This window comes from Drosophila albomicans, chromosome 3, assembly GCF_009650485.2.
Source record: "Drosophila albomicans strain 15112-1751.03 chromosome 3, ASM965048v2, whole genome shotgun sequence".
In the NCBI taxonomy this organism is placed as follows: Eukaryota; Metazoa; Arthropoda; class Insecta; order Diptera; family Drosophilidae; genus Drosophila; species Drosophila albomicans.
In genome coordinates, this window is record NC_047629.2 from 18,482,146 (window position 1) to 18,502,185 (window position 20,040).

Consider the following 20,040-nt stretch of genomic DNA (forward strand, 5'->3'; position numbering starts at 1 on the left):
GCATCTCAAACTGTACAGTTTTCGAAAAGTAAGCATTATTCGTTGTGGGATTTGTATTGGCAGGTACTTGAGCAAACAAAATTATTAAATTTTTGCGAATCCTGCATTTGGATAATAAAAAATAATCTCTTATTATCGTGGAAAGAGTTGAGCAACAAACAGTTTCAAAAGCGGCGGGCTCTGCCCTTTACAACAAACTGGAAAATTTTTCTTGGTATAATTGTAAATGGAATTTGTGGTCACACTGCCTGCAATCTCTTCGTAAACGAATTAATCACAATAGCATTCGCAAATATTAAAAAGCGCAAATTTAAATAATGGATTTGCAGCAGTTGGAGGAGGAGGCGCGCCAAGCAGCGCTCAAGGACATACAGAACATGCTGCAGCGCCCCGGCCAGTTGGAGAAGGTCGAGCAGTATCGTCATCGCATTGCCCGCAAAAAAGCCTCAGTGGAGGCGTTGCTAAAGACGGGAATGCAGAATCAGCTGGAGGGCGTGCGTGTGGGACTGAAACAGCTGGAGACGTGCATGCAGGATGTGCGCGAGGTGCGTCGTCGCATGGACGCTGTGGAGCGGCTGTTGGAGGGTGTTCCCGAGGTCTATGATGCTTTGGAAGTGGTGCGCGAGGAGAACACAAAACATTCACAGTATGCGACGGCCATGGAGAATCTGAAGCACATCTTCAATGTGGATGCCAGCGTGCAAAAGACCATGGCACTCATCGATGAGGATAAGCTACTCAATGCCCATCAGTGTTTGTCGGATTTGGAAAACTCTCGTGATGATCTGTTGTATGAGCTGCACAAGCAGCCCAAGCAACATGCCTCCGATAAGATTACACTGAAGCGGCACTTTGAAAAGGTGGACACCGTGTCGCAGGCGCTGGAGAAGAAGATCCGGCTCATAATCAGTCGCACACTGAACACGGTGCGCAAGAAGCCCACCGTTATTGTCACCGCCCTCCGAATTGTTGAGCGCGAAGAGAAAAACGATCAGTTTGCGGTTCAGCAACAGAAAGTTACGGGCTTCCTCCCTCCGGGACGTCCCAAGGCCTGGCGCAAAATGATTATGGATGTGCTGCAGGGGGCGGTCATCACACGAATCGAGGGCTCTAAGCTAGAGGAGCGAGCGGACAACAAAATGTGGCTGGTGCGTGATCTGGAAATACTCCGTCAGATCATCCTCGAGGATCTGCGTGTAGTGAAGTCGTTGTGCGTGCCCTGCTTTCCCCCACACTACGACATCTTCAACGAGTACGTCAAGTTCTATCACGAGGGACTCTCCAGCTATGTGAGTAACTACATCTTTCTCTCTTTCCACACTTACTCATTTCCTCTTTATAGCTGGATAACATCGTGCGCTCGGGTTTGGAGGGCAATGAATATGTTTCGATGCTAGCCTGGGTCACACACACTTATCCAGGCGTAGAGCTCATGTCGCATCCCGATCTCAGCGTGGATGTGCACAAGCTGGCAGGTCCATTGTTGCGACAGGAGCATCTCAAGGCGCTGGAGAACGAGTATCTGCAAAACATGCAGCGCAATTATCAGGAATGGATGACGAAGGCTGCACAAACCGAGAAGCAGGAATGGTTTTCCGAAATGGTGCCCGATCAGGATGAGCATTATTATCATACCTCAGCACCTGTAATCATATTCCAGATGATCGATCAGCATTTGCAGGTGACCAACACTATACACCAGGAGCTGACGTTTAAGGCGCTGGTCATGAGCATTCAACAGGTTGAGATTTTTGGCCAGACGTACTTAAAGAATGTCATCGAACTGAAGGAGCATCATTTTCGCAATCGCGACCAGATCAAATACTTTACGCATTATATCATTACCATTGTGAACAACAGTCAGCAGATGGTGGAGTTGGCACAGCAGATGAAGCAATTGTATTGGCCCAAATCACGCACAGATCACTACGAGGATTTCGAGAAGTTGTTAGCCACCTTTCAACGCATACGCGCGCATGCCGCCAACTATTTGCTGGAGGAGGCCTTCTTGGACATGGAGTGTCATTTTAATGATCTTTTCACCGTCAAGTGGCTGGGCAGTAGCATTGCCGTTGACACCATTTGTGTGACCCTCGACGATTACTTCCAGGACTACAATCATCTGCGTCCGGCCAACTTTGAGATGGTCATCAACGAGGCGCAAAAGCTGCTGGCCAAGCGCTACATTCGTGCCCTGCTCTCCAAGCGTCTGTCGAAACCGCGTGTGGAATGCGATGCGATTACGAGGAAGATCAACCAGGAGGCAAAGCGGTTTAAGCTCTTCTTCGAGAAGATTGCACCCAAGATATCGCTAAGTGATTCCCCCTTGGATTTGATTGCCACATTGTCGGCACTTCTTATTTCGGATATTGAGCTGCTGATCTTGGATTTGCATACGTTGCTGGGCAGTTATCCGTCGTTGAGTGAGGATCATTTGGTGCGTTTGTTTTACATACGCAACGATGTGAAGGCGGCGGAGGTGCGGGAGAAGGTGCAGGATGCCATGAAGTCCAAGAAGTCAATGGTCAGCATTGCCAAGCAGGATTGCATATTCAAAGAGATTGTGTTTAGTGACAAGCTGTGGTAGACGCAAAACAACGCAGCGAATGTGCTAAGCATAACAAATCACAACAACAACAACGATGAGTAAACATTACACTACTACTACGACAACAACTATCCTCCTCCCCCGCACATACTCATTCCATTGGCCAGTCAGCTGCTCTCGCATTCTTTGGCGCGCTTTCGCTGCGAGCTTTAATGCGGCGAAAGCTTTTTTGAACATCGCGCGCAGTGGCGTAGCCCGGAAGTTCACATTCACCCTGGGCATTCCCCTTTGTGGGTAACAGGGTGACAGGTGCGCCTCTGGGCGCAGCATAAGCATTGTGGAGCAGCACGTTTCCATATGATTCTCAGTTTTGTTTGTGTCTGTAACGACAACGGCAGCAGCGTGCAGCGCAGCGAGAGCAACAGCCGTCGTCAATTTTCCCATATTTATTTATGTTTCTCTAGTGCAATAAATATTAAGTTGTCAGCAATTTATTACAAAATTTAAAAAACTCTAATAAATATTAATAATCATTAATACTTTAAAAAGTATCGACATCAATTTTTAACGGTGAGTTAAACTGTGACCGGAAAACATTATGAGGGAGAAAAAGAATAGAGCAGGGTACATAGAAACATACATATTGTATAGTGTATTTATGTATTTATTTAGTTGCCATTTGTTATAATTTCAATGCATGCGGCTTGTTGTCGCAGAACCTTGAAAAACTTTTTTGGTTATTTTGTTTGTCGTCGAATATAAAATCAATGCTACGTTCTCTTTCACTCTGCCGCAAAGCCTAAATGTGTGTGTTAGTGTGTGTGAGGTGTGAGCATGAATTGTATAAGCTATGTGCTGTGGTGGTGTTAGTGTTGCTGTGTGTTTCCCGCTGGGGTTGCTAACGACAAACTGTGTCGAAGTGGCATAAAGCGGACTGGTCCAGCAAGATGCAAGCAGTCAGATACAAAGAAGAACAAGAATTTCCAATGTCCGTTCACCCACAGAAAACCTAGCTATTAATAAATTCATGTTGAACTCTCTCTGAGTACGCGTATGCCTGTGTGTGTGTGTTTGAGTTCGTTAGTTCACTGCTCTCTCTCTCTCTCCCTCTCTTGCGCTCCCATCAGCACTCTCACTCTCACTTCAGACGAACTCTTCTTATCAGCGTTTGTCGCGCGCGCCTTTTCTTATCAGTATTCAAACGTTTGCCCGTTACTCTTGCTTCATTGCAATCAATTTAAAGTGAATAACGCTCAACAGCTGTTTTCAAATGCTGCTTTCTCTGTTTAACTAACTGTAATTGCAACTGAATAATTCAATGAACGGAATTTGCCGGTGTTTTGTGAGCTTGTGCTGCAGCTGTCTGTGATAAAAGAAAATGAAATAAGCAGAAACATATGCAAATATACAATTACGGTTTGCTTTACCGGCTTTTCGCTTTAATTCTGCGCAGTCGTCGCTAAGGACAGTTACAAAGCTGTCTTACAATCGGTAGAACAAAACTCAGAATTATTCGTTAACGGGTTTCCTCATATAATGTACTTAGTTTTAATAACGGATAATTGAAACTATCGCAAATTTAATATTATATAGTAAAGTAAAGTAATTTCTATATAATTAATTTTCTTTTTATTTTGCAATAACTTAAATTTATTATAAACATTTTTTTTAAATATTGGTATTAAAAATGTAATGGCTGTTCTCAAATATATCCTAATCATATTTTCTAGACTCATATTTTCGGGATGGAATATAATGATTCAGATATCTTTTAAGATAAACAGACAACTTATTAACAACACTAATACAATCAAAAACTAAAATAAATCTTAATTGCTAGTTAAAAGATAATGTTTTTCCTAATAAGCACCTTTCATCCCATCACTCATCACTCTCTTCAAATCATCTACCTTTAATCTCCACAGTTGTTAGCAGACACATTCGGTTTGAGAGAACGATATGAGCAGATCGCATCGGGACCACAAGATTGTTATTATCGGCGCTGGAGCATCGGGTATTGCCTGTGCCACCAAACTCCTGGAGTATGGCTTTCAGAACGTGCTCGTCCTTGAGGCCGAGGATCGTCTAGGCGGACGCATACACACGATACCCTTTGGGGCAAATGTAATCGATATGGGAGCCCAGTGGTGTCACGGCGAGCAGGATAACATTGTGCACGAACTGGCTAGCAAACATGATCTGCTGGAGTCGACGGGACCGGTCTATGAGAACTATCAGTGTGTGCGCAGCAATCGGGAGGTGTTGCCTGATAATGTGGCCAACCGGTTGAAGGCGATTGTGGGGGATTCGCTTGTGACGCGACAGCTGGAGCTGCGACATTGCAGTGGCTCGCTGGGCAGCTACCTGTCGAACAAGTTCTACGAGATGCTGCGGCTGCCTGAGAATGCTGACATCGATCAGGTTATCGCAGACGAGTTCTTTGACAATTACAAGAAATTCGAGAACTCGGTGGAAGCATCCGATACGCTGGAGGAGGTGTCGGGTCGTGGCTATCTGAATTACTGGGAATGCGAGGGTGATATACTGCTGAACTGGAAGGATAAGGGCTATGTGGAATTGCTGCGTCTGTTGATGCACAGTCGAGAGCTGAAATCCGACTCGGATCTGGGTGTTCTCGAGCAGCGTGTGCTCTTTAACAGAATCGTCAAGTGTATAAATTGGAATCGCAACGATTCTCGCGTCGAACTGCAACTGACCAATGGTGAAAGTTGTCTGGCGGATCATGTGATTGTCACTGTCTCCCTGGGTGTGCTCAAGGAGCAGCATTTGCAGCTGTTTGAGCCAAAGCTGCCGGTGGCCAAGCAACGTGCCGTCGAGGGTTTGGCCTTCGGCACGGTGAACAAACTGTTTGTGGAGTTTCCCCAGGCCTTTTGGCCTGAGGATTGGACGGGATTCACGCTGTTGTGGCGAGAGGAGGACCTCAGTGATATACGTAATACCTCGCGTGCCTGGCTGGAGGATGTCTTTGGCTTCTATCGGGTCAGTTATCAACCCAATGTGCTTGCCGGCTGGATAATCAATGCCAATGGCAGGCACATGGAGACACTGCCCGAGGATGAGGTGATTGCCGGCTGCATGTATCTCTTCCGGCGCTTCCTACACTGGTCAATACCTGAACCCGTGGGCTTCCGCACTTCTGCCTGGTACACTAACGAACATTTTCGCGGTTCCTACTCGTTTCGCTCCATGGAAACCGAGCGTCTGGGCACCGGAGCCGGCGACTTGGCTCAGCCCTTGACTGTGGTCACCATGACTCCGCAATCGCCGAGCCGTGACAAATCGCTGCATCAACAGAGTCGCTGTGACAAGCCCATTGTTTTGTTTGGCGGCGAAGCAACCAGCGAACATTACTATTCCACAGTCCATGGCGCTGTCGAGGCGGGCTGGAGGGAGGCCAAGCGCCTTGCTGACTTCTATGGCCTGAGCGGAGCTGTGAATGTGACCAAGTCACAGCTATAGCATCAGGCTATGGATGCAAACCATGTGAAAGTATCGTCTTCATTGGTCCTGGACCAAACTGGACTGGGACCACACACTACGCAATCAATCAATAATACTGGATAGACTTCATATACTATGATATATGCATAAGGTATATAAGGCTCTTACTTTAAGTCGACGACTAATACTAGACATGATATGATATACGATCTTTGATATATGATCGAGCTACGAATATATATACAAATATGCTGAATTCTTATTATATTCGCATCTGGCAGCTGCCCAATAAAGTTGTTTAAATCTTACAGTAAAGTCTTGTGCCTCAGGGAGGAGCTAAGAAAGTTGATTGCATTCAAACGCACATTAACAAGGTTTAACTAAGGGAGTGGTTAGGAAAATTTATAGTCCGGTTTATAGTCTAGTTTATAGCTATTAAGGATATTAATAGACCATTTTTTTATTTATTACTTGCCAAAGAATTTCTAATTAATTTAGGCATGCCAATTGTAGATCCTGAAGTTCAGTCTAGTCAAGAATAGCTGCAACTATTTTAGGGCTCAGTTAGTGTGATCTACCCTGGAGTATTTAATAATACTAGAATAGCCTAAAGTAGTTAGGATGAGGAAACTCAACCTTGAGGGAATACGTCCGAATGAAAAAGATGTGATTTTTAGTCAGGGAGTATTTAAAAAAATCCAACCTCATAAGAAAAGTTTTTTGATATAACATATATGAACTGTATATATAATTTGATTAGGTTGATTTTAATTTCGTGTTATCTATTCAGGAGGTAGGCTGGTTGTGCTTCAAACACAAAATTGTCAGTTATAAATGTTTGTAAAAATTACGGTCTATGGGAAGTGTAAGTGTGTTTAGCCGTTACCTATTAACTCATCTGACTCCCTAATCCTCGCTGCCTGCAGTGCTATTCGAAGAAAACACATAGACAGCTCCACAATCGTTACCATGCGTCCAAGGCTAAGACACCCAAGAAGCTCAGCCAGTCCTTTCATTCGGAGCCTAATATTGTCATCCTTGGCGCAGGTGCCGCTGGCTTGGCCTGCGCCATGGAGCTGAAGAAGCAGGGCTTCCAACATGTACGCATTTTGGAGATGTCAGATCGAATTGGTGGTCGCATTCGAACAATGAAGTTTGCCGACAACTACATTGATGTCGGTGCACAGTGGGTAAATGGCAAGCATGGCAACGTGGTGTATCAGATGGTAAAGGGACTCAATCTGCTGGATACATCAAGCTGGGATGCATATGTCAATGTGGAGTGGATACGCTCCAATGGCCAGATGATGCCACGCTCTATGCTGGTCAAGCTTGTTAAGGTGATGAGGAGCATAGTGCGGAATCAGCATGAGGATCTCATTGATTGCGACGGCACCTATGGTGAGTATCTGGTAGAGAAGTTTGCCGAGGCGCTATCGAAGCCAGATATGAAGCACATTGATCGCGAATGGGCTGTCGATTTTCTGCGCACATTCAAGAAAATGGAGGGCTCAGCTGTGGACACGGACATGAATGCGGCTGACTACGGTTCCTTTCGACCGTGTCAAGGGGATGGCACGCTCAATTGGCGTGACAAGGGGTAAGGATCGAATATACTTTATTTCAAAACAACATACATATGTAGCTCTTGCCTTTCCTTGACAGCTACAAGCAGTTCCTGCGCGTCCTGGTCGATGGTAATGAGATGAACGAGCATGGTTTGCTTCAAGGCTGCATTGACTTGAACTCGCGTGTGCTCAAGATCGATTGGGATCGCATCGATGGCACCATACAGATCACGTGCGAGAACAAGAATCAGTATTTAGCCGATCATGTGGTAATTACCGCTTCGTTGGGTGTGCTCAAGAAGAATCCGCGACTCTTCTTTCCAAATCTGCCGCTGGCAAAACGCAAGGCCATCAATTTTATGGGCTTCGGGCATGTGTGTAAAATATTTGCAGAGTTCGAGGAGCCGTTCTGGAAGGACGATTGGACGGGCTTCAATGCAATGTGGTGTGCAGATGATTTGAATCAGCCGCAGCTGGAATGGCTCTCGGACATCTACAGTATTCAACCCTATGCGCATCAACCGCGGGTCCTGCTCGGCTGGGCAGCAGGCCCCAATACGGAGATCATTGAATCGATTGACTCTAAACTGTTGACCCTTGGAATTATGCTTATGCTACGCAAGTTTTTGCCCAAAATGAAAGTCACACAACCGAAGTGCGTGGTCACCAGTCACTGGAGCATTGATCCCGCTCATATGGGTTCCTATTCGTATCCCTCGATGCTGACAAAGAGTTACAACACGGGTCCCGATCAACTAGCTCAACCGGTCAATGTGCTGGCCTATGAGCCGACGACTCCATCGTATGTTTCCCTGCTGGACATCAGACCGATTACGGTGCGGCCCATAATCCTGTTTGCTGGCGAGGCGACCAGCTCCGATCACTATTCGACGGTGCATGGAGCTGTGGAGACGGGTATACGGGAGGCGCGTCGTCTCGCCGGATACTATCAGAAGGATTTGTAATAGTTTATATACTACATGTAGGTAGTAGTAAATGAGCACAAAGTATTCACATTTAGCTACATTGTTATATTTTAAATAATAAAAATGCTTAAGGTCTCTTTAAACCTTTACTGCTCCCGAATGATTTGTGGCTTGAAGTCCAGCTCCGATGCTTTCTTCAGCGACTCCGCATAGAGTGGCAAACGTTGCGTTTGCCGGAAGCCCCAGAAGTCCTTGACCTGACGGCACAGGTTCAAGTCCAGCTCCGTGATCAGCAAGCCATCCTGGCAACGCGACAAGCTCTGCAAGCAAAGGGCAATTAATACTTGCTAGGGAAGTTTTACATTTAAACATACTGGAGTGCGAGTGCCATCGGGAGCAGCCACATAGGTGGAGCCATAGAAGGGTCCGAATTGCTTGTGGGCCGGCTGCCCATCGCCAGAGGTGTACTCATTGGGGAACTCCTCGGTGCCCACGCGATTGATGGGCACGGTAAAATAGCTGTTGGCAATCGCAGCATTGCGTGCCTCGATGCTCCACAATGGCTCCGAGAGTCGCCCAATGGTAGCCGAGGGATTGAAGACAATTTCGGCGCCATTCAAACCGAACATCATCCAGTTCTGCGGGTGATGGCGACCATAGCAGATGTTGACGGCAATCTTACCGAACTCGGTCTCAAACACCGGATGTCCTGTGTTGCCCTCCATGTAGTAGGTGGACTCGTTAAAGTCTCCCACGCGTGGTATGTGATTCTTGCGATGCTTTCCGAGGTAGCGACCGCTGTTGGAGATGACAACAGCAGTATTCCAAATGGTCTCGCCATGCTCCACATCGCGTTCGAGTATGGAGTGTATGATGACCATGTTGTAGGCCTTGGCCAACTCGGCCAGCATTTTGGTGGTGGGACCTTTCTCCGCTTCCTCGGCGAACTCACACCATGGGAACTTTTCGCGTGTGCAGAAAGCAAATGGCATAGCTGAGAAGAGAGGAATGTTTAAAGGGGAATAATGAAAGAGAGCGGGAGAAAATACTGACTCCATGCCTCTTGCGTGCACACAATGTTGCAGCCTGCTTCCGCTGCGGCCTTGATCATGGCCTTGACCTTCTTCCAGATGCCCTCACGCTGCTCCGCAATTGGCGCCGTTGTTGGCAGTGCAATGGAATTCTGAATGGCGCCCACACGCACTAGACGCGGCTTTCTCAGCTCTTCGGGGCGAGCGGTGAAGCGATAACCTTTGATTTCGAAGCCATTCTCCTTGGCGGTGGTCAAGGAGCTTGCAGGCAGCTCCAGAGTTTGTCTAAGGGGTAACACAAACGTTAAGAATGGGTGCATGTGAGAGAGAGAGAGAGTAAAAAACGGAAAGCGAGAGAGGGTGGTACAAAGAGAGAAAGAGAGCGCACTCTGCTCTGCTCATCTGTTCGCTTTTTCTTTTGCCACTTCGTAAACATTTATTTTTATTATTATTATGTATCTGCGTTTGTTTTGATCATCATTTTTTGCCACCAGCTTGCGATATATGTATTTCGACGGACGCCGCTACGTATACGTAATATGTATTTTCTAATTATAAATTTAATGGGTGTTTCTCTACATATTCTACATATTGATATAGGGAATGGCTGTCCAATGGATTCCATCGTGTTCTCTACAAAGTATTTGACTTTCTTCTAGACTTATCTCTGCAGTGCGCTGCCTCCACATTGTATTTCAAACCTATCAAATCAGCGCTAATCTAAATGCTTAATTGCATTAGCATACTTACTTAATTATATACATAGCTAGATTGTTGTATGCTATATTGTGAACTTACTCCTTCTCCACACCATAAAGTATGCGCTTGACCTCTTTCAACTCCTCGGCTGGCAAATGCTTCTCCAAGCATTCATCAAGACTCTTCAGTTCAAATGCAGACATGATTATTCCAGTTGTGGTATGACAAAAGTGCAATTAAATTTGAATGAAATTGCGAGTATTATTCAGGAACGACGGGAGCAACCACTCGCGATAAGCGCACAATCCGGAATGTGAATGCCATGCGATCGCTGCCATCGCCGCAGTTAATTTCTGCCTCTTTTTCTCTGCCGCTCTTGTCTCTCTCGCTGCTGCTGCTGCTGTCTCTGCCTCTGCTGGTGTTCCTCGCTCTGCGTCGCAGTTTCCCTGCCTGCTGGCTTTGATTGACCTTATGAGCAGTCGAAGTCTTAACCCTTATGTGCACTTTTGTACTGCACTTGCACAGCGAATTTAATTTCTAAATTACTAACAATGGAAATCTTATGCGCTTTAGTTGATTTATATGGCGTGGTACAAAGTTTTGCTTGTGGTTGCTTTTGTTGGTTTAGTGATAACAAATAATACAATGTTGAGCTTATCTAAAATCAGCTGAGGTGTTATCCGACTTCGCACTAAACATATGCAAATAGCGAGCTAGTGCGTACTTTAACACTTATGTGGTTGCTTCAGGTAATTTGCATATTATATCCGATGATTAAATATCCTCATGAAATCTATGCTAGGAATAAAATCTGTTAAAATATCTCTGAAGAAGCTTTCCTCTTGTTTTTCGTAGTAACTCTTCGCATCTCTTATGAAATAATATCCCAATTCTATTAGTTACTTTGTTCTTTAAATATATTATTTTACTGTGCCATATTATACCATTGAATAAAAATGCCCTTTGTTATCAGATCACAAAAGTCAGTTTTGCTGGAATTTGTAACACATTTATAATTTTCTCTGGTTTGTCTATAAAATTTAAACATTTTATATCTTTAATATATGTATATAGATGGATTTCGGACATCATTATTCGAATAAAATAATTGTTGTACAACATATTTTCATTTTGTAATAATAATTTCGCTTAAATGTTTTGGTTAAATGGTTTCTTGAATTAGTTTACATATTATAATTTGCTTTTTATTTTTGGTTTTCGCTTGGTTTTCTTTTTATAATTTTTACTTCAGTTTATTGTATTCTTTTCATTGTTTTCACTGTTACGCAAAAAGGTACATGTCGTGAAAAGGACTAACGCTGGACAGGATCGTCCCCAAGGGTTGCCTAAGGGTAAATAGTATTTTTCTCTATATACGTCTCTTATGTCGTTTCGGTCCAGTTCAGTCTAGTCAAATTGAGTCGGTCTCTTTGTCTCTTTGTCCGTCTGTCGCTATCTAAATGCCGTTCAACATTGGCAACTAACTGTACATTTAGCTTTATCGGCTTCTCACGTTGCTTCACTTTTTTAGGGCAGTAAGAACAACAACGAGAACCAAAACAAGGGCTAAATTCGTATGGCAAATACTTTGGTGTTTTCTTTTTCTTTTTCTTTGTTTTGTTTTTTCTTTGTTCAACAAATTTGCATGGCATGCTGTGATCCTTGATCCCTTAATTTACTGCACCCAAATCGAGGGCGCCCACAGAGGTTCATTCTCGAGTCGCTGCACATTCTGGACAAGTTGCTCGAAAGCATTCACCAGCTCCCCATTGACGATCTCCACATCGAAGAAGTGGCCATATAGGAAGTCAATGCGATCAGCCGATTTCAACATATCCTCGAACTCTTCATCGGTGAAGCTGCGCGCATTCGCCTCATCGAACGTGGACTTGGCCCTAGCCTCGGTTCGCGTCGACTTGAGCACACCCAACTCTGGGGGCTTAATGTGCACAAGGAATGGTTTCAGCTGTGCCGTGCGCAGCGTTTTGATGGCCTGATAATGCGGACTGATCACACAGACGCAGCCGGCGTTCACAATCGACTTGACACTCTCTGCCGAGGTGCCATACAGGTGTCCCTTGTACTCGCCGTGTTCCACAAATTTGCCCGCCTCGATGTCTGCATCCATTTTATCGCGAGCCACAAAGATGTACTCCCTGCCAGGAACTTCACCAATGCGCATGGGTCGAGTGGTATCTAAAATATCAAATAAATACTGTGATTAATTTGTAAGGGACAAATTGAATTCTAAAAACATTCATTTTAGGAAATTTTGATTTTAGCATTAAGTATTTTGAATATTTTATGAAATTCGAACCTCAAGAATTTCTATTTTAAACTATCATTTTGATCTTGAAATGAAAATATTTCAAAAGTTCTTCCTTCTCTTGAAATGACAAAAAAAAAAACATTACAAATATTCTTTAATAATTCTATTCTCATAATAAGAAAGTTCTTATTGCAAAAATGTTAACATTTTTGTATAATTCAGAAAATGCGATATTAAGATTTTAAATATTAAACTAGAATTTTTAATCTTAAAAGGAACTTCATTTATGAATTTTCTTATTTAAAGATTTGAATTTAAAAACTTTTCTTACTTATGAACCTAGATTTCTTATTCTTTCATCCCATAATTTCAAACTTACACGGCACTGGACTGCGGAATTTCTCCGGATCCCGAGCTATAAGACGTCGCCTCAATTCATTACGACCAACTCCAGGGGCACCGATGAGCACGACTGGACGAAAGATGCCAGGACGAGGATACAGCTTGGCCACCTCCTCATATGTGGCAATCAGTTCGCGATCAAAGTCATCGTTCTCTGTCAAATCGTACATGATCTTTTTAGTCTTTGGCTGACGACAGGACGAGCTGCTGCTGCTCGTCTGCAGGCGCGGCGAGCCCGGCGGGGTGGTGCAGAGTGAGGCGCATGAACCCGCTGTGCCCCGGCGCGTTGATGAGGTTGCAGATGACGTTAGGAGGTTGAGGTACAGGTGGAGCGATGGTTTTTGTTGTTGTTGTTTTTGTTATGCATGAGCGTGCCACATGGTTAGAATGAAACGAATGAAACACATGATGGGAGAAAGACCAATTGAGGAGGTAATGTGTTATGTAGTATATGAGTATATCGGTTATAAGGATAATGCAGAGAGTTATGAAAGTTGAAAGTTATAGTGGCTAATAGCTGGGGCTTAAAGTTTCTTAAAGTCAAGACTTATTTTTATAGCAATGTATTTTATTAGGTTAATAAATTATTTTTACTTTTTTTTCCTTTTTTCCTTTACACTATTTTTGGCAATTTTTCAATAGTTTCAAAGACTAATTGCATTATAAAAATGTAACAATAAAAATTGATCAGCCTTGCCTAACTTAAAGACTTTTTTAGTCATTCAAAAATAGTTAAACATGAGACTTTGACTTTAAAGTTAAAGCTAATAAAAAGCACATAAATAAATTGCCTAATTTAAAGACATTTTTTAGTCATTCAAAAATAGTTATCAGTCTTTAACATTAAAGTTAGAGGTAATGAAAAGCACATAACTATCTTTGGTTATATGTATTAATGTAGAATGGCATTAAGCCATTTAGGAACATTTAATGGAGCGATTGTTAGAGAAATTTAAGATACTTATGATCAGAGCAACATTATTAAAATGTCTTATAAATAACTATAACCGACATACACTATACCTCGAATGTTGATTATGGCAGATGATGCTGATTGACACTTACGCTTCGAGTCCAAGTCATTTGACTCCCGTTGGGTGCGTTCGTGCAGAATGCGTCGTTCCTGCAGCGCTCTGCTAGGTATGAGACCAGCGCGTGCTGAGCGCTCGTGATCCTTGCGCGCCTGCCACCAGTAGGCATCGTCCTGCGCCACAATGTGCAGGACATCGCCACGCTGGAAAGCGAGGCCCGCCTCCTTGCAGGGTATATACGGATCCACATCCGGATTGTAGTCAAAGTGAGCACGCACACGCACCTTGGACTCGCGTTGTGCGCCCTTAGTGTCCGCTGGCACCAGCTTGAAGGTAATTGTGCCCTCAGAATTTTGCTGCACATTTAAAAATACACAATTAATAAATGAATAATGTAAATTAAAAAGAGTGTTTAAATTGCCTACCAAAATGGTGAGTACGTCGCCCGGCGTCTTGCCCTCCACGTTGATGCTGTTGACCTCGATGACCTCGTCGCCTACGTGTATCAGACCCGAGCGATCCGCAGCTCCGCCGTGCATAATGCGAGCAATGATTATCTTGCCCGTCTCCTCGTCGGTTTTTATAGTTGCGCCCTAAAAGTAGGCAACGTTTTTTTTATTATCAAAGTTTTTGCTCTCTGTGTATGTGCATGTGTGTATTTTGCTCGTGTGAGTGTGTGAGTGAGCGTGTATGTGTGTGTGTATGTGAGTGTGAGTGTGAGTGTGTGAGAGTCTGGTTGTTTATTTTGGGTGTTTCCGATACATATTGAAATTACAACAGTCAATTGTTACAAAAGGAACAACAAATTGTGCTTGTTTTTATACAAAATTGTTTTGTTTGTTGTTTTTGTTGTGTGGCAAGTTTAGTTGTTGTCGCTGTTGTTGTTGTTGTTTTTGTTGTTGTGGTGGTGGCAGTGGCAAGTTAAACAACAGTCTTAGTTTTATGGTTTTTGGAACTTTACAGTTAAGGACATTGTTTACTTACAACAATCGGTTCCGCACTTTGTGCTCCTGTCTGTGTTTATTTATTGTATTTATTTTATTTATGTTATTTTTATGGGCGAGTTTTGGATAATCAATTCGATTTTATTCGATTTTCGAAATGTTTTGTTTTTTTTTGTTTTCATTTTTGTTGGTAAACAAAGCAAAATTTACAAAATATTTGTTAGCGTAAATAATTTGTTAGAGATGCGGTTTGTTAGGAAATGAATGAAAGCGCAGAGAGGAGCAGTTGGAGCAGTTTTTCTTTTTTTTGTTTAGACATAGGCATAAGCTGAGACAGAACAGTTGAAGGACTTACTCAACATGATATGAGGATGAGGACGAGGACGAGAGTGTGAAATGACATTACACAAATTACGAGACTGGCATTAGCTTTATACAGATTGAGCCGACAATGGAAATGACGATGAAACTGAAGATGGGCAATGAGTTGTGATATCAGCAGGGATTAACTTACCAATGGCTCGTTGCTCTTGACGAGCTGCACTATTTTGATGGTCTCCTCATCCTCGTCCATTTCGATGGGCACCTCCGGCAGATGCGGATAAAAGTCCTTCTGGGCAATGGCATCGTGGGCAAACAGCAGATGCTAGTGAAGAGATTACAGATAAGTACACTCCATTTAAATAACATTTAGAGCTTTACTCACCTGCACATGGGAGTCTTGTAGCAGATGGAAAGCCTCCTTGCACTCATCGTTCAGATGACAGCGCTGTGAGAGCTGTTCGAGCACCTCGTAAAGCACCTGGGCGGAGGAGGACAAAACAGGAGCTAATCGATCATCGCGACCCACCTTGGCCACCTTTGTGTGTACGTTAACCAAGGCATTAAGTTCCTTGGACTCCAGCAGAGCTTTGAGAAAGTCAATCTCCTGGTCATTGGACAGATTGTCCGATTCCTTTAACGTTGTTATCAATCTCGAAAGCGCTGCAAAGGCATCAAGTTAATAAAGATTGTCAAGTGTTGCCAAAGTGAAGAGTCTAACCTGGATCCCAATTGATATCTGATGCCATGACTGCGGCTAGCATGCTACACACTCCCACAGAGTTCCTTATGCTTCGTCAAGTGGTTCACCTAGATACAATGGAAAAGAAACATCAATTAAAAGTGGCTGTCGAGCTCAAGTTTAAATTGTTGAGGCGAACGCATTGCTTGTTTGCCATCTGCCTCCCCCATCCACTTGAGGCGTTTTGAAAGAAGAAACCCAATATAGAACTGAATACACGTACGTGAATAAAAATCGATAACTGAATTTAACTCAATTTGCGCTGACTCTTGGCCCCAAAGGGAGACGACACCAAACACAAGTCGCAGCACATCCTGCAATGTGACGAAGGCGAAAGTGAATACAAAATGAAAATTTGATGCGTGCTGAAAGTCAATTTACAAACATCTTATAGATAAGTTGCTGAAGAAAAGCTGAAAAGAAGGCATTAACGTCCGCCTTTATGTCAGTTTTTGCCAAAAAAAACGAAGAAGAAGAAGAAGAAGCGAAAATAAATTGGTTTGACAACGCGTTGTATACGTAATGGGGACATTGCTTATGCGTACAATGGCCATTTTCGCTTCATTAGACTTTCGACATTGGCGTCAGACTGGCGTCGACACTTTCTCGCAAGTCGAAGCTTTCTGCTGGCGTGGCGCAAAATGCAATTAGTTGGCTTTAGGCACAACTTACATGGGGTTTAACTCAGGCTGCTCCACTTGCCACACAACGCTGCTGATTTATGTGCAGCGGCAGTGGCAGCTGGCCAAAGAGGCAACTCGATTAGAAATAACACAATTTATGCTCACTTTCAGGTGAACAATACTGCGCTGTGCTGCTGCTGCTGGCTGTGCTTTGTCTCTCGCCTCACTGGTCACATGGTCGACGGTGTTCCCTTTTCAGTGACAGTCATAAATTGCAAACGTTTGCTGCACTAGGCCAAGCAACTATGGACGACAACTGCATACATTAAATGTTCAATGGCTGCGCTTCCTGTTGCATGGCTGCGCTCTCGAAGGTGGAAAATAGGCATGGCCCCCAGTCTCATTCACTGGCCAGCTGCCAAGCGGCAGTTCACTGGCACTTGCTGGCGTCTATAATGGGCCTGAACTCGTTCGCTTTTGTTGGCAAGCCAGCAGCTGGCCAGGCCAGGCACTCATTAGTGCCTTCCCTTTGACCTGACGCTAAAAATAGCTGCGAGTTGATGAACCTTAAATGACATTCGCATGCCTCGAGCTTTGTTTTCGTTCTCGAATATTCACATGAGACACGCACAAAACTAATCAGGTACAACTGACGAATCCTTGACCATGCTGTTGTGATGCTGTCGAGAGGACGCTTGCTGATTGGGTTTTTATCAGTGCTCTACTTTGCGCTCCTTCACAGCCTCAAACTTTCGATGACCTTGAACTACATACACGCACACACACACAGCAACACGCATGTGGTCACGTAAGAGTGTTTGTGTGTGTGTGTGTGAGTGTGTGAGTGGTGCCCAAAACCGAACGCTTTCGCCTTTTGCCAGGGTGAAATGCAACGACGTCAGCAGCGTGAGCGTACTTAAGGGGAATGTCAGAGGGGGGAGAGCGAGGTTTAATATCATTGAAATTGACTGCGACAAGGATACGTACTTCATAACACATGCAAATAACAGCAGGTCCGCCTTTTGAATGTGAAAATAATAAAATACTTATTCAAATCAATACACCGAGAAGCATTAATCGATTGAGTAAAGTTGGTGAATAACCTATTGTATAATGTGTATAAGTTATACGCTTTATTTATTACTTATTTATACTACAAGCGCAATTTAAGCAGCTTCGAATGTTGACTAGACATGAGACTTAATTAAGGATTTTTTAATTAATAAGTAAAATGAATCGTTTTGAATTAAAGCAGTGCTGAATATCTAAATAAATAACTGAATATTTTGTATTCTAATTTAAGCGCTAGAAATAAATGAATGACATCTAACTGAAATTACTGATGCGATAAATTAATAAATTTCTAAAAAATATACGGCTGAATGAATGGCATCTAACTGAATAAATAATAATAAATATATTCCGAGTTGTATTTTAATTTAGATTGATAATTTCTCAAAATTGTATGTAGTCATAAATGTTCTAAATGAAATGAATAAACATTAATGCTTGCAAACAAATTTTTATAGTTTTATGAATGGCGGAAATCTTTAATTGATTATGTGTTTTAAATTTATTAAATATAATTAATACTCATTATTGTCAACACGAATATTATTAAATACGGTTTAAGTATATTAGATTCATATTAATACGAAATTTTTAAAAACTCTTTTAAAAAAAAACAAGTTTCTCTTGTTAATTCTAGAAACTTCCCTTAAATATTTATTCTGCCTTTTAGTTATTGTTATTACTATCAGAAACTATTTAGTGGATAGTTCTTGTTGTTTAATTAGATATTTGGTGATAATAAGTTTGTTATTAGTAAAGTAAATCAATTTAACTATACTTATGTAACTGTCAGAATTTGGTTTGCTGCCTTGAACTTTAACATGATGTGGGAATACTGCAAATGTCTTGCAAGTCAAAAGCGTGATGAGCCTGTCTATCAACTTGCCAAATGATATGCCACATATCATGTGTCAGTGTATGATATATATGTGTGTGTGTGTGTGTGTGTGACTGTGTGCGTGTGGTTGAGCTGCAATTACGCTAATTGCAAGTGCGGTTGCACAGGACTTCAGAGCTTGCCAAGTGCTTTGCCTAACGCGTGTTTCTTCTTTAATATCAGAAGACTGTCTGGAAAGCACACTTGTTGTTGTTGCTTGCAATATTTTTTGTTATTGTTGTTGTTGTTGTTGTGCATAATGATACGTGTCAATGGGCAGACAAAGGAAGCCACTGTGCCCATAAGATAAGACAGGTAACACAATATGAAAGCATTGTTGTGTTCGGGGAGAGCCGCCAAAGAGAGTGTGTACGCGAAAGTGCGAGGGAGAGAGAGCGCGACAGGGAGAGAGTGTGTGTCAGGGGTTGTTAAATCAGAGACAATTGCCAAACAAAAATGTTCGATAATTGTTGTAAACAGCGAGACTACAAAAAAATAACAACATTTGTTTATGTGCAATGAAATCAAACGAATTTCAACGCGACAGCTGGTCACACTGTACAACAGAAGAGCGCGAGAGAGCGAAGAGAGGAAGCGAGAGTCGAAGAGCGCAGCGTTAAATGAAAATTTTCGTTTTGGTTTTTAATTAAAAAATGTAAAGACAATCCAGGCGAAAGTGGAGTGCAGGCGGGAATGCAACTTACCTGAGATCAAATGAAATTCCAGAATTTGATGCTCTCGGTGGTTGTTGTCGCTGGAGATTGTGCTAACTGTCGCTGCTGTTATTCTTTGTTGTTGTTGTTGTTTTTTTTTTTTATTTTTTGCATATGCTAATCTGCACTTGGGCAGTTTCTGAGGCTTTCACTTGACGTTATGTTTTATTTTTAACAAGTTTTCCACTTGGCGCAGACAACACACAGCATAACACACACAACTAAATATACATATATATATGGATATATATATCTACTTAATATAGCTCAGATTCGAGGCTATTTTTAGTGAGGTCCACGAGCATTCCTCGAGCAAAACAATTGTCTATGATTTTGTTGTCAAATTGTCAAAAGAAATTGCAGACAACGTTGAGCAAAGTCACGGGTCGCGTTGTGGATGCGGTTGCAGGTCGCTGCAAACAACAACAATAACAACAACGTCACGGAACTGAATGGAGCGCGGAAGAACGGCGCCTCTTTTGGCCAGAGATTGATAATGAAAAGCGACAGATGAGACTGCGAAACGAGACGACGAGAGCAGTCTCTGTGTGCGTCTCGACGAGCGACTGCAGCGAGCGACTGACTCGAACTGAGGCCAAGTCTCTGGCTGCCTCGATGGCTGGCTGCCCCATTCAGAAACACAACACAGACACCGCCGCCATGCGTCGCACCACCCGGGCAGAACAGAACAGAGGAGAGCAGAGCGGAGCACAGTAGAGCAGAGCATGAGGGTTGAATTTGCGCATGTCAGCAAATTTTGTGTGAGCATAACAAAAATAATAATATCAGCAGCGAGTACAAGTCTGTCAGTGT

General features: G+C 43.1%; 5 protein-coding genes across 10 annotated transcripts; 3 read left to right on the top strand and 2 right to left on the bottom strand.

Moving 5' to 3' along the window:
* The first annotated feature begins 4 nt into the window (after positions 1–4).
* Positions 5–2,916, top strand: LOC117567291 (exocyst complex component 3). The gene is made up of 2 exons (XM_034247162.2): positions 5–1,289; positions 1,343–2,916. The coding sequence occupies exons 1-2, from the start codon at positions 318–320 to the stop codon at positions 2,585–2,587; spliced, it is 2,217 nt and encodes a 738-aa protein (XP_034103053.1). The 5' UTR covers positions 5–317; the 3' UTR covers positions 2,588–2,916.
* A 94-nt stretch (positions 2,917–3,010) lies between these two features.
* On the top strand, positions 3,011–6,313 carry LOC117567293 (spermine oxidase-like). Of its 3 annotated transcripts, none has more exons than XM_034247167.2 (2): positions 3,011–3,118; positions 4,474–6,313. In XM_034247167.2, the coding sequence occupies exon 2, from the start codon at positions 4,508–4,510 to the stop codon at positions 6,026–6,028; it is 1,521 nt and encodes a 506-aa protein (XP_034103058.1). In that variant the 5' UTR covers positions 3,011–3,118; positions 4,474–4,507; the 3' UTR covers positions 6,029–6,313. The 3 variants fall into 3 exon arrangements, with proteins under 3 accessions (XP_034103058.1, XP_034103060.1, XP_034103057.1); XM_034247169.2 differs by lacking the exon at positions 3,011–3,118 and adding an exon at positions 3,828–4,039; XM_034247166.2 differs by lacking the exon at positions 3,011–3,118 and adding an exon at positions 3,831–4,145.
* Positions 6,314–6,742: 429 nt separating this feature from the next.
* On the top strand, positions 6,743–8,647 carry LOC117568237 (spermine oxidase-like). Its single transcript, XM_034248715.2, has 3 exons — positions 6,743–6,875; positions 6,937–7,610; positions 7,676–8,647. The coding sequence occupies exons 1-3, from the start codon at positions 6,867–6,869 to the stop codon at positions 8,541–8,543; spliced, it is 1,551 nt and encodes a 516-aa protein (XP_034104606.1). The 5' UTR covers positions 6,743–6,866; the 3' UTR covers positions 8,544–8,647.
* Positions 8,589–10,558, bottom strand: LOC117568238 (beta-ureidopropionase). Its single transcript, XM_034248716.2, has 4 exons — positions 10,334–10,558; positions 9,558–9,820; positions 8,879–9,498; positions 8,589–8,824 (listed from the first exon to the last, which is right to left on the bottom strand). The coding sequence occupies exons 1-4, from the start codon at positions 10,435–10,437 to the stop codon at positions 8,651–8,653; spliced, it is 1,161 nt and encodes a 386-aa protein (XP_034104607.1). The 5' UTR covers positions 10,438–10,558; the 3' UTR covers positions 8,589–8,650.
* A 642-nt stretch (positions 10,559–11,200) lies between these two features.
* LOC117568236 (MAGUK p55 subfamily member 7) lies at positions 11,201–19,825 on the bottom strand. Of its 4 annotated transcripts, none has more exons than XM_034248711.2 (9): positions 19,219–19,825; positions 15,923–16,011; positions 15,587–15,864; positions 15,395–15,526; positions 14,921–14,950; positions 14,362–14,529; positions 13,971–14,292; positions 12,883–13,176; positions 11,201–12,430 (listed from the first exon to the last, which is right to left on the bottom strand). In XM_034248711.2, the coding sequence occupies exons 2-9, from the start codon at positions 15,963–15,965 to the stop codon at positions 11,910–11,912; spliced, it is 1,788 nt and encodes a 595-aa protein (XP_034104602.1). In that variant the 5' UTR covers positions 15,966–16,011; positions 19,219–19,825; the 3' UTR covers positions 11,201–11,909. The 4 variants fall into 4 exon arrangements, with proteins under 4 accessions (XP_034104602.1, XP_034104604.1, XP_034104603.1 ...); XM_034248713.2 differs by having other exon boundaries at positions 12,883–13,059; positions 19,219–19,824; XM_034248712.2 differs by lacking the exon at positions 14,921–14,950 and having other exon boundaries at positions 19,219–19,824.
* Between the last annotated feature and the right edge of the window lie 215 nt (positions 19,826–20,040).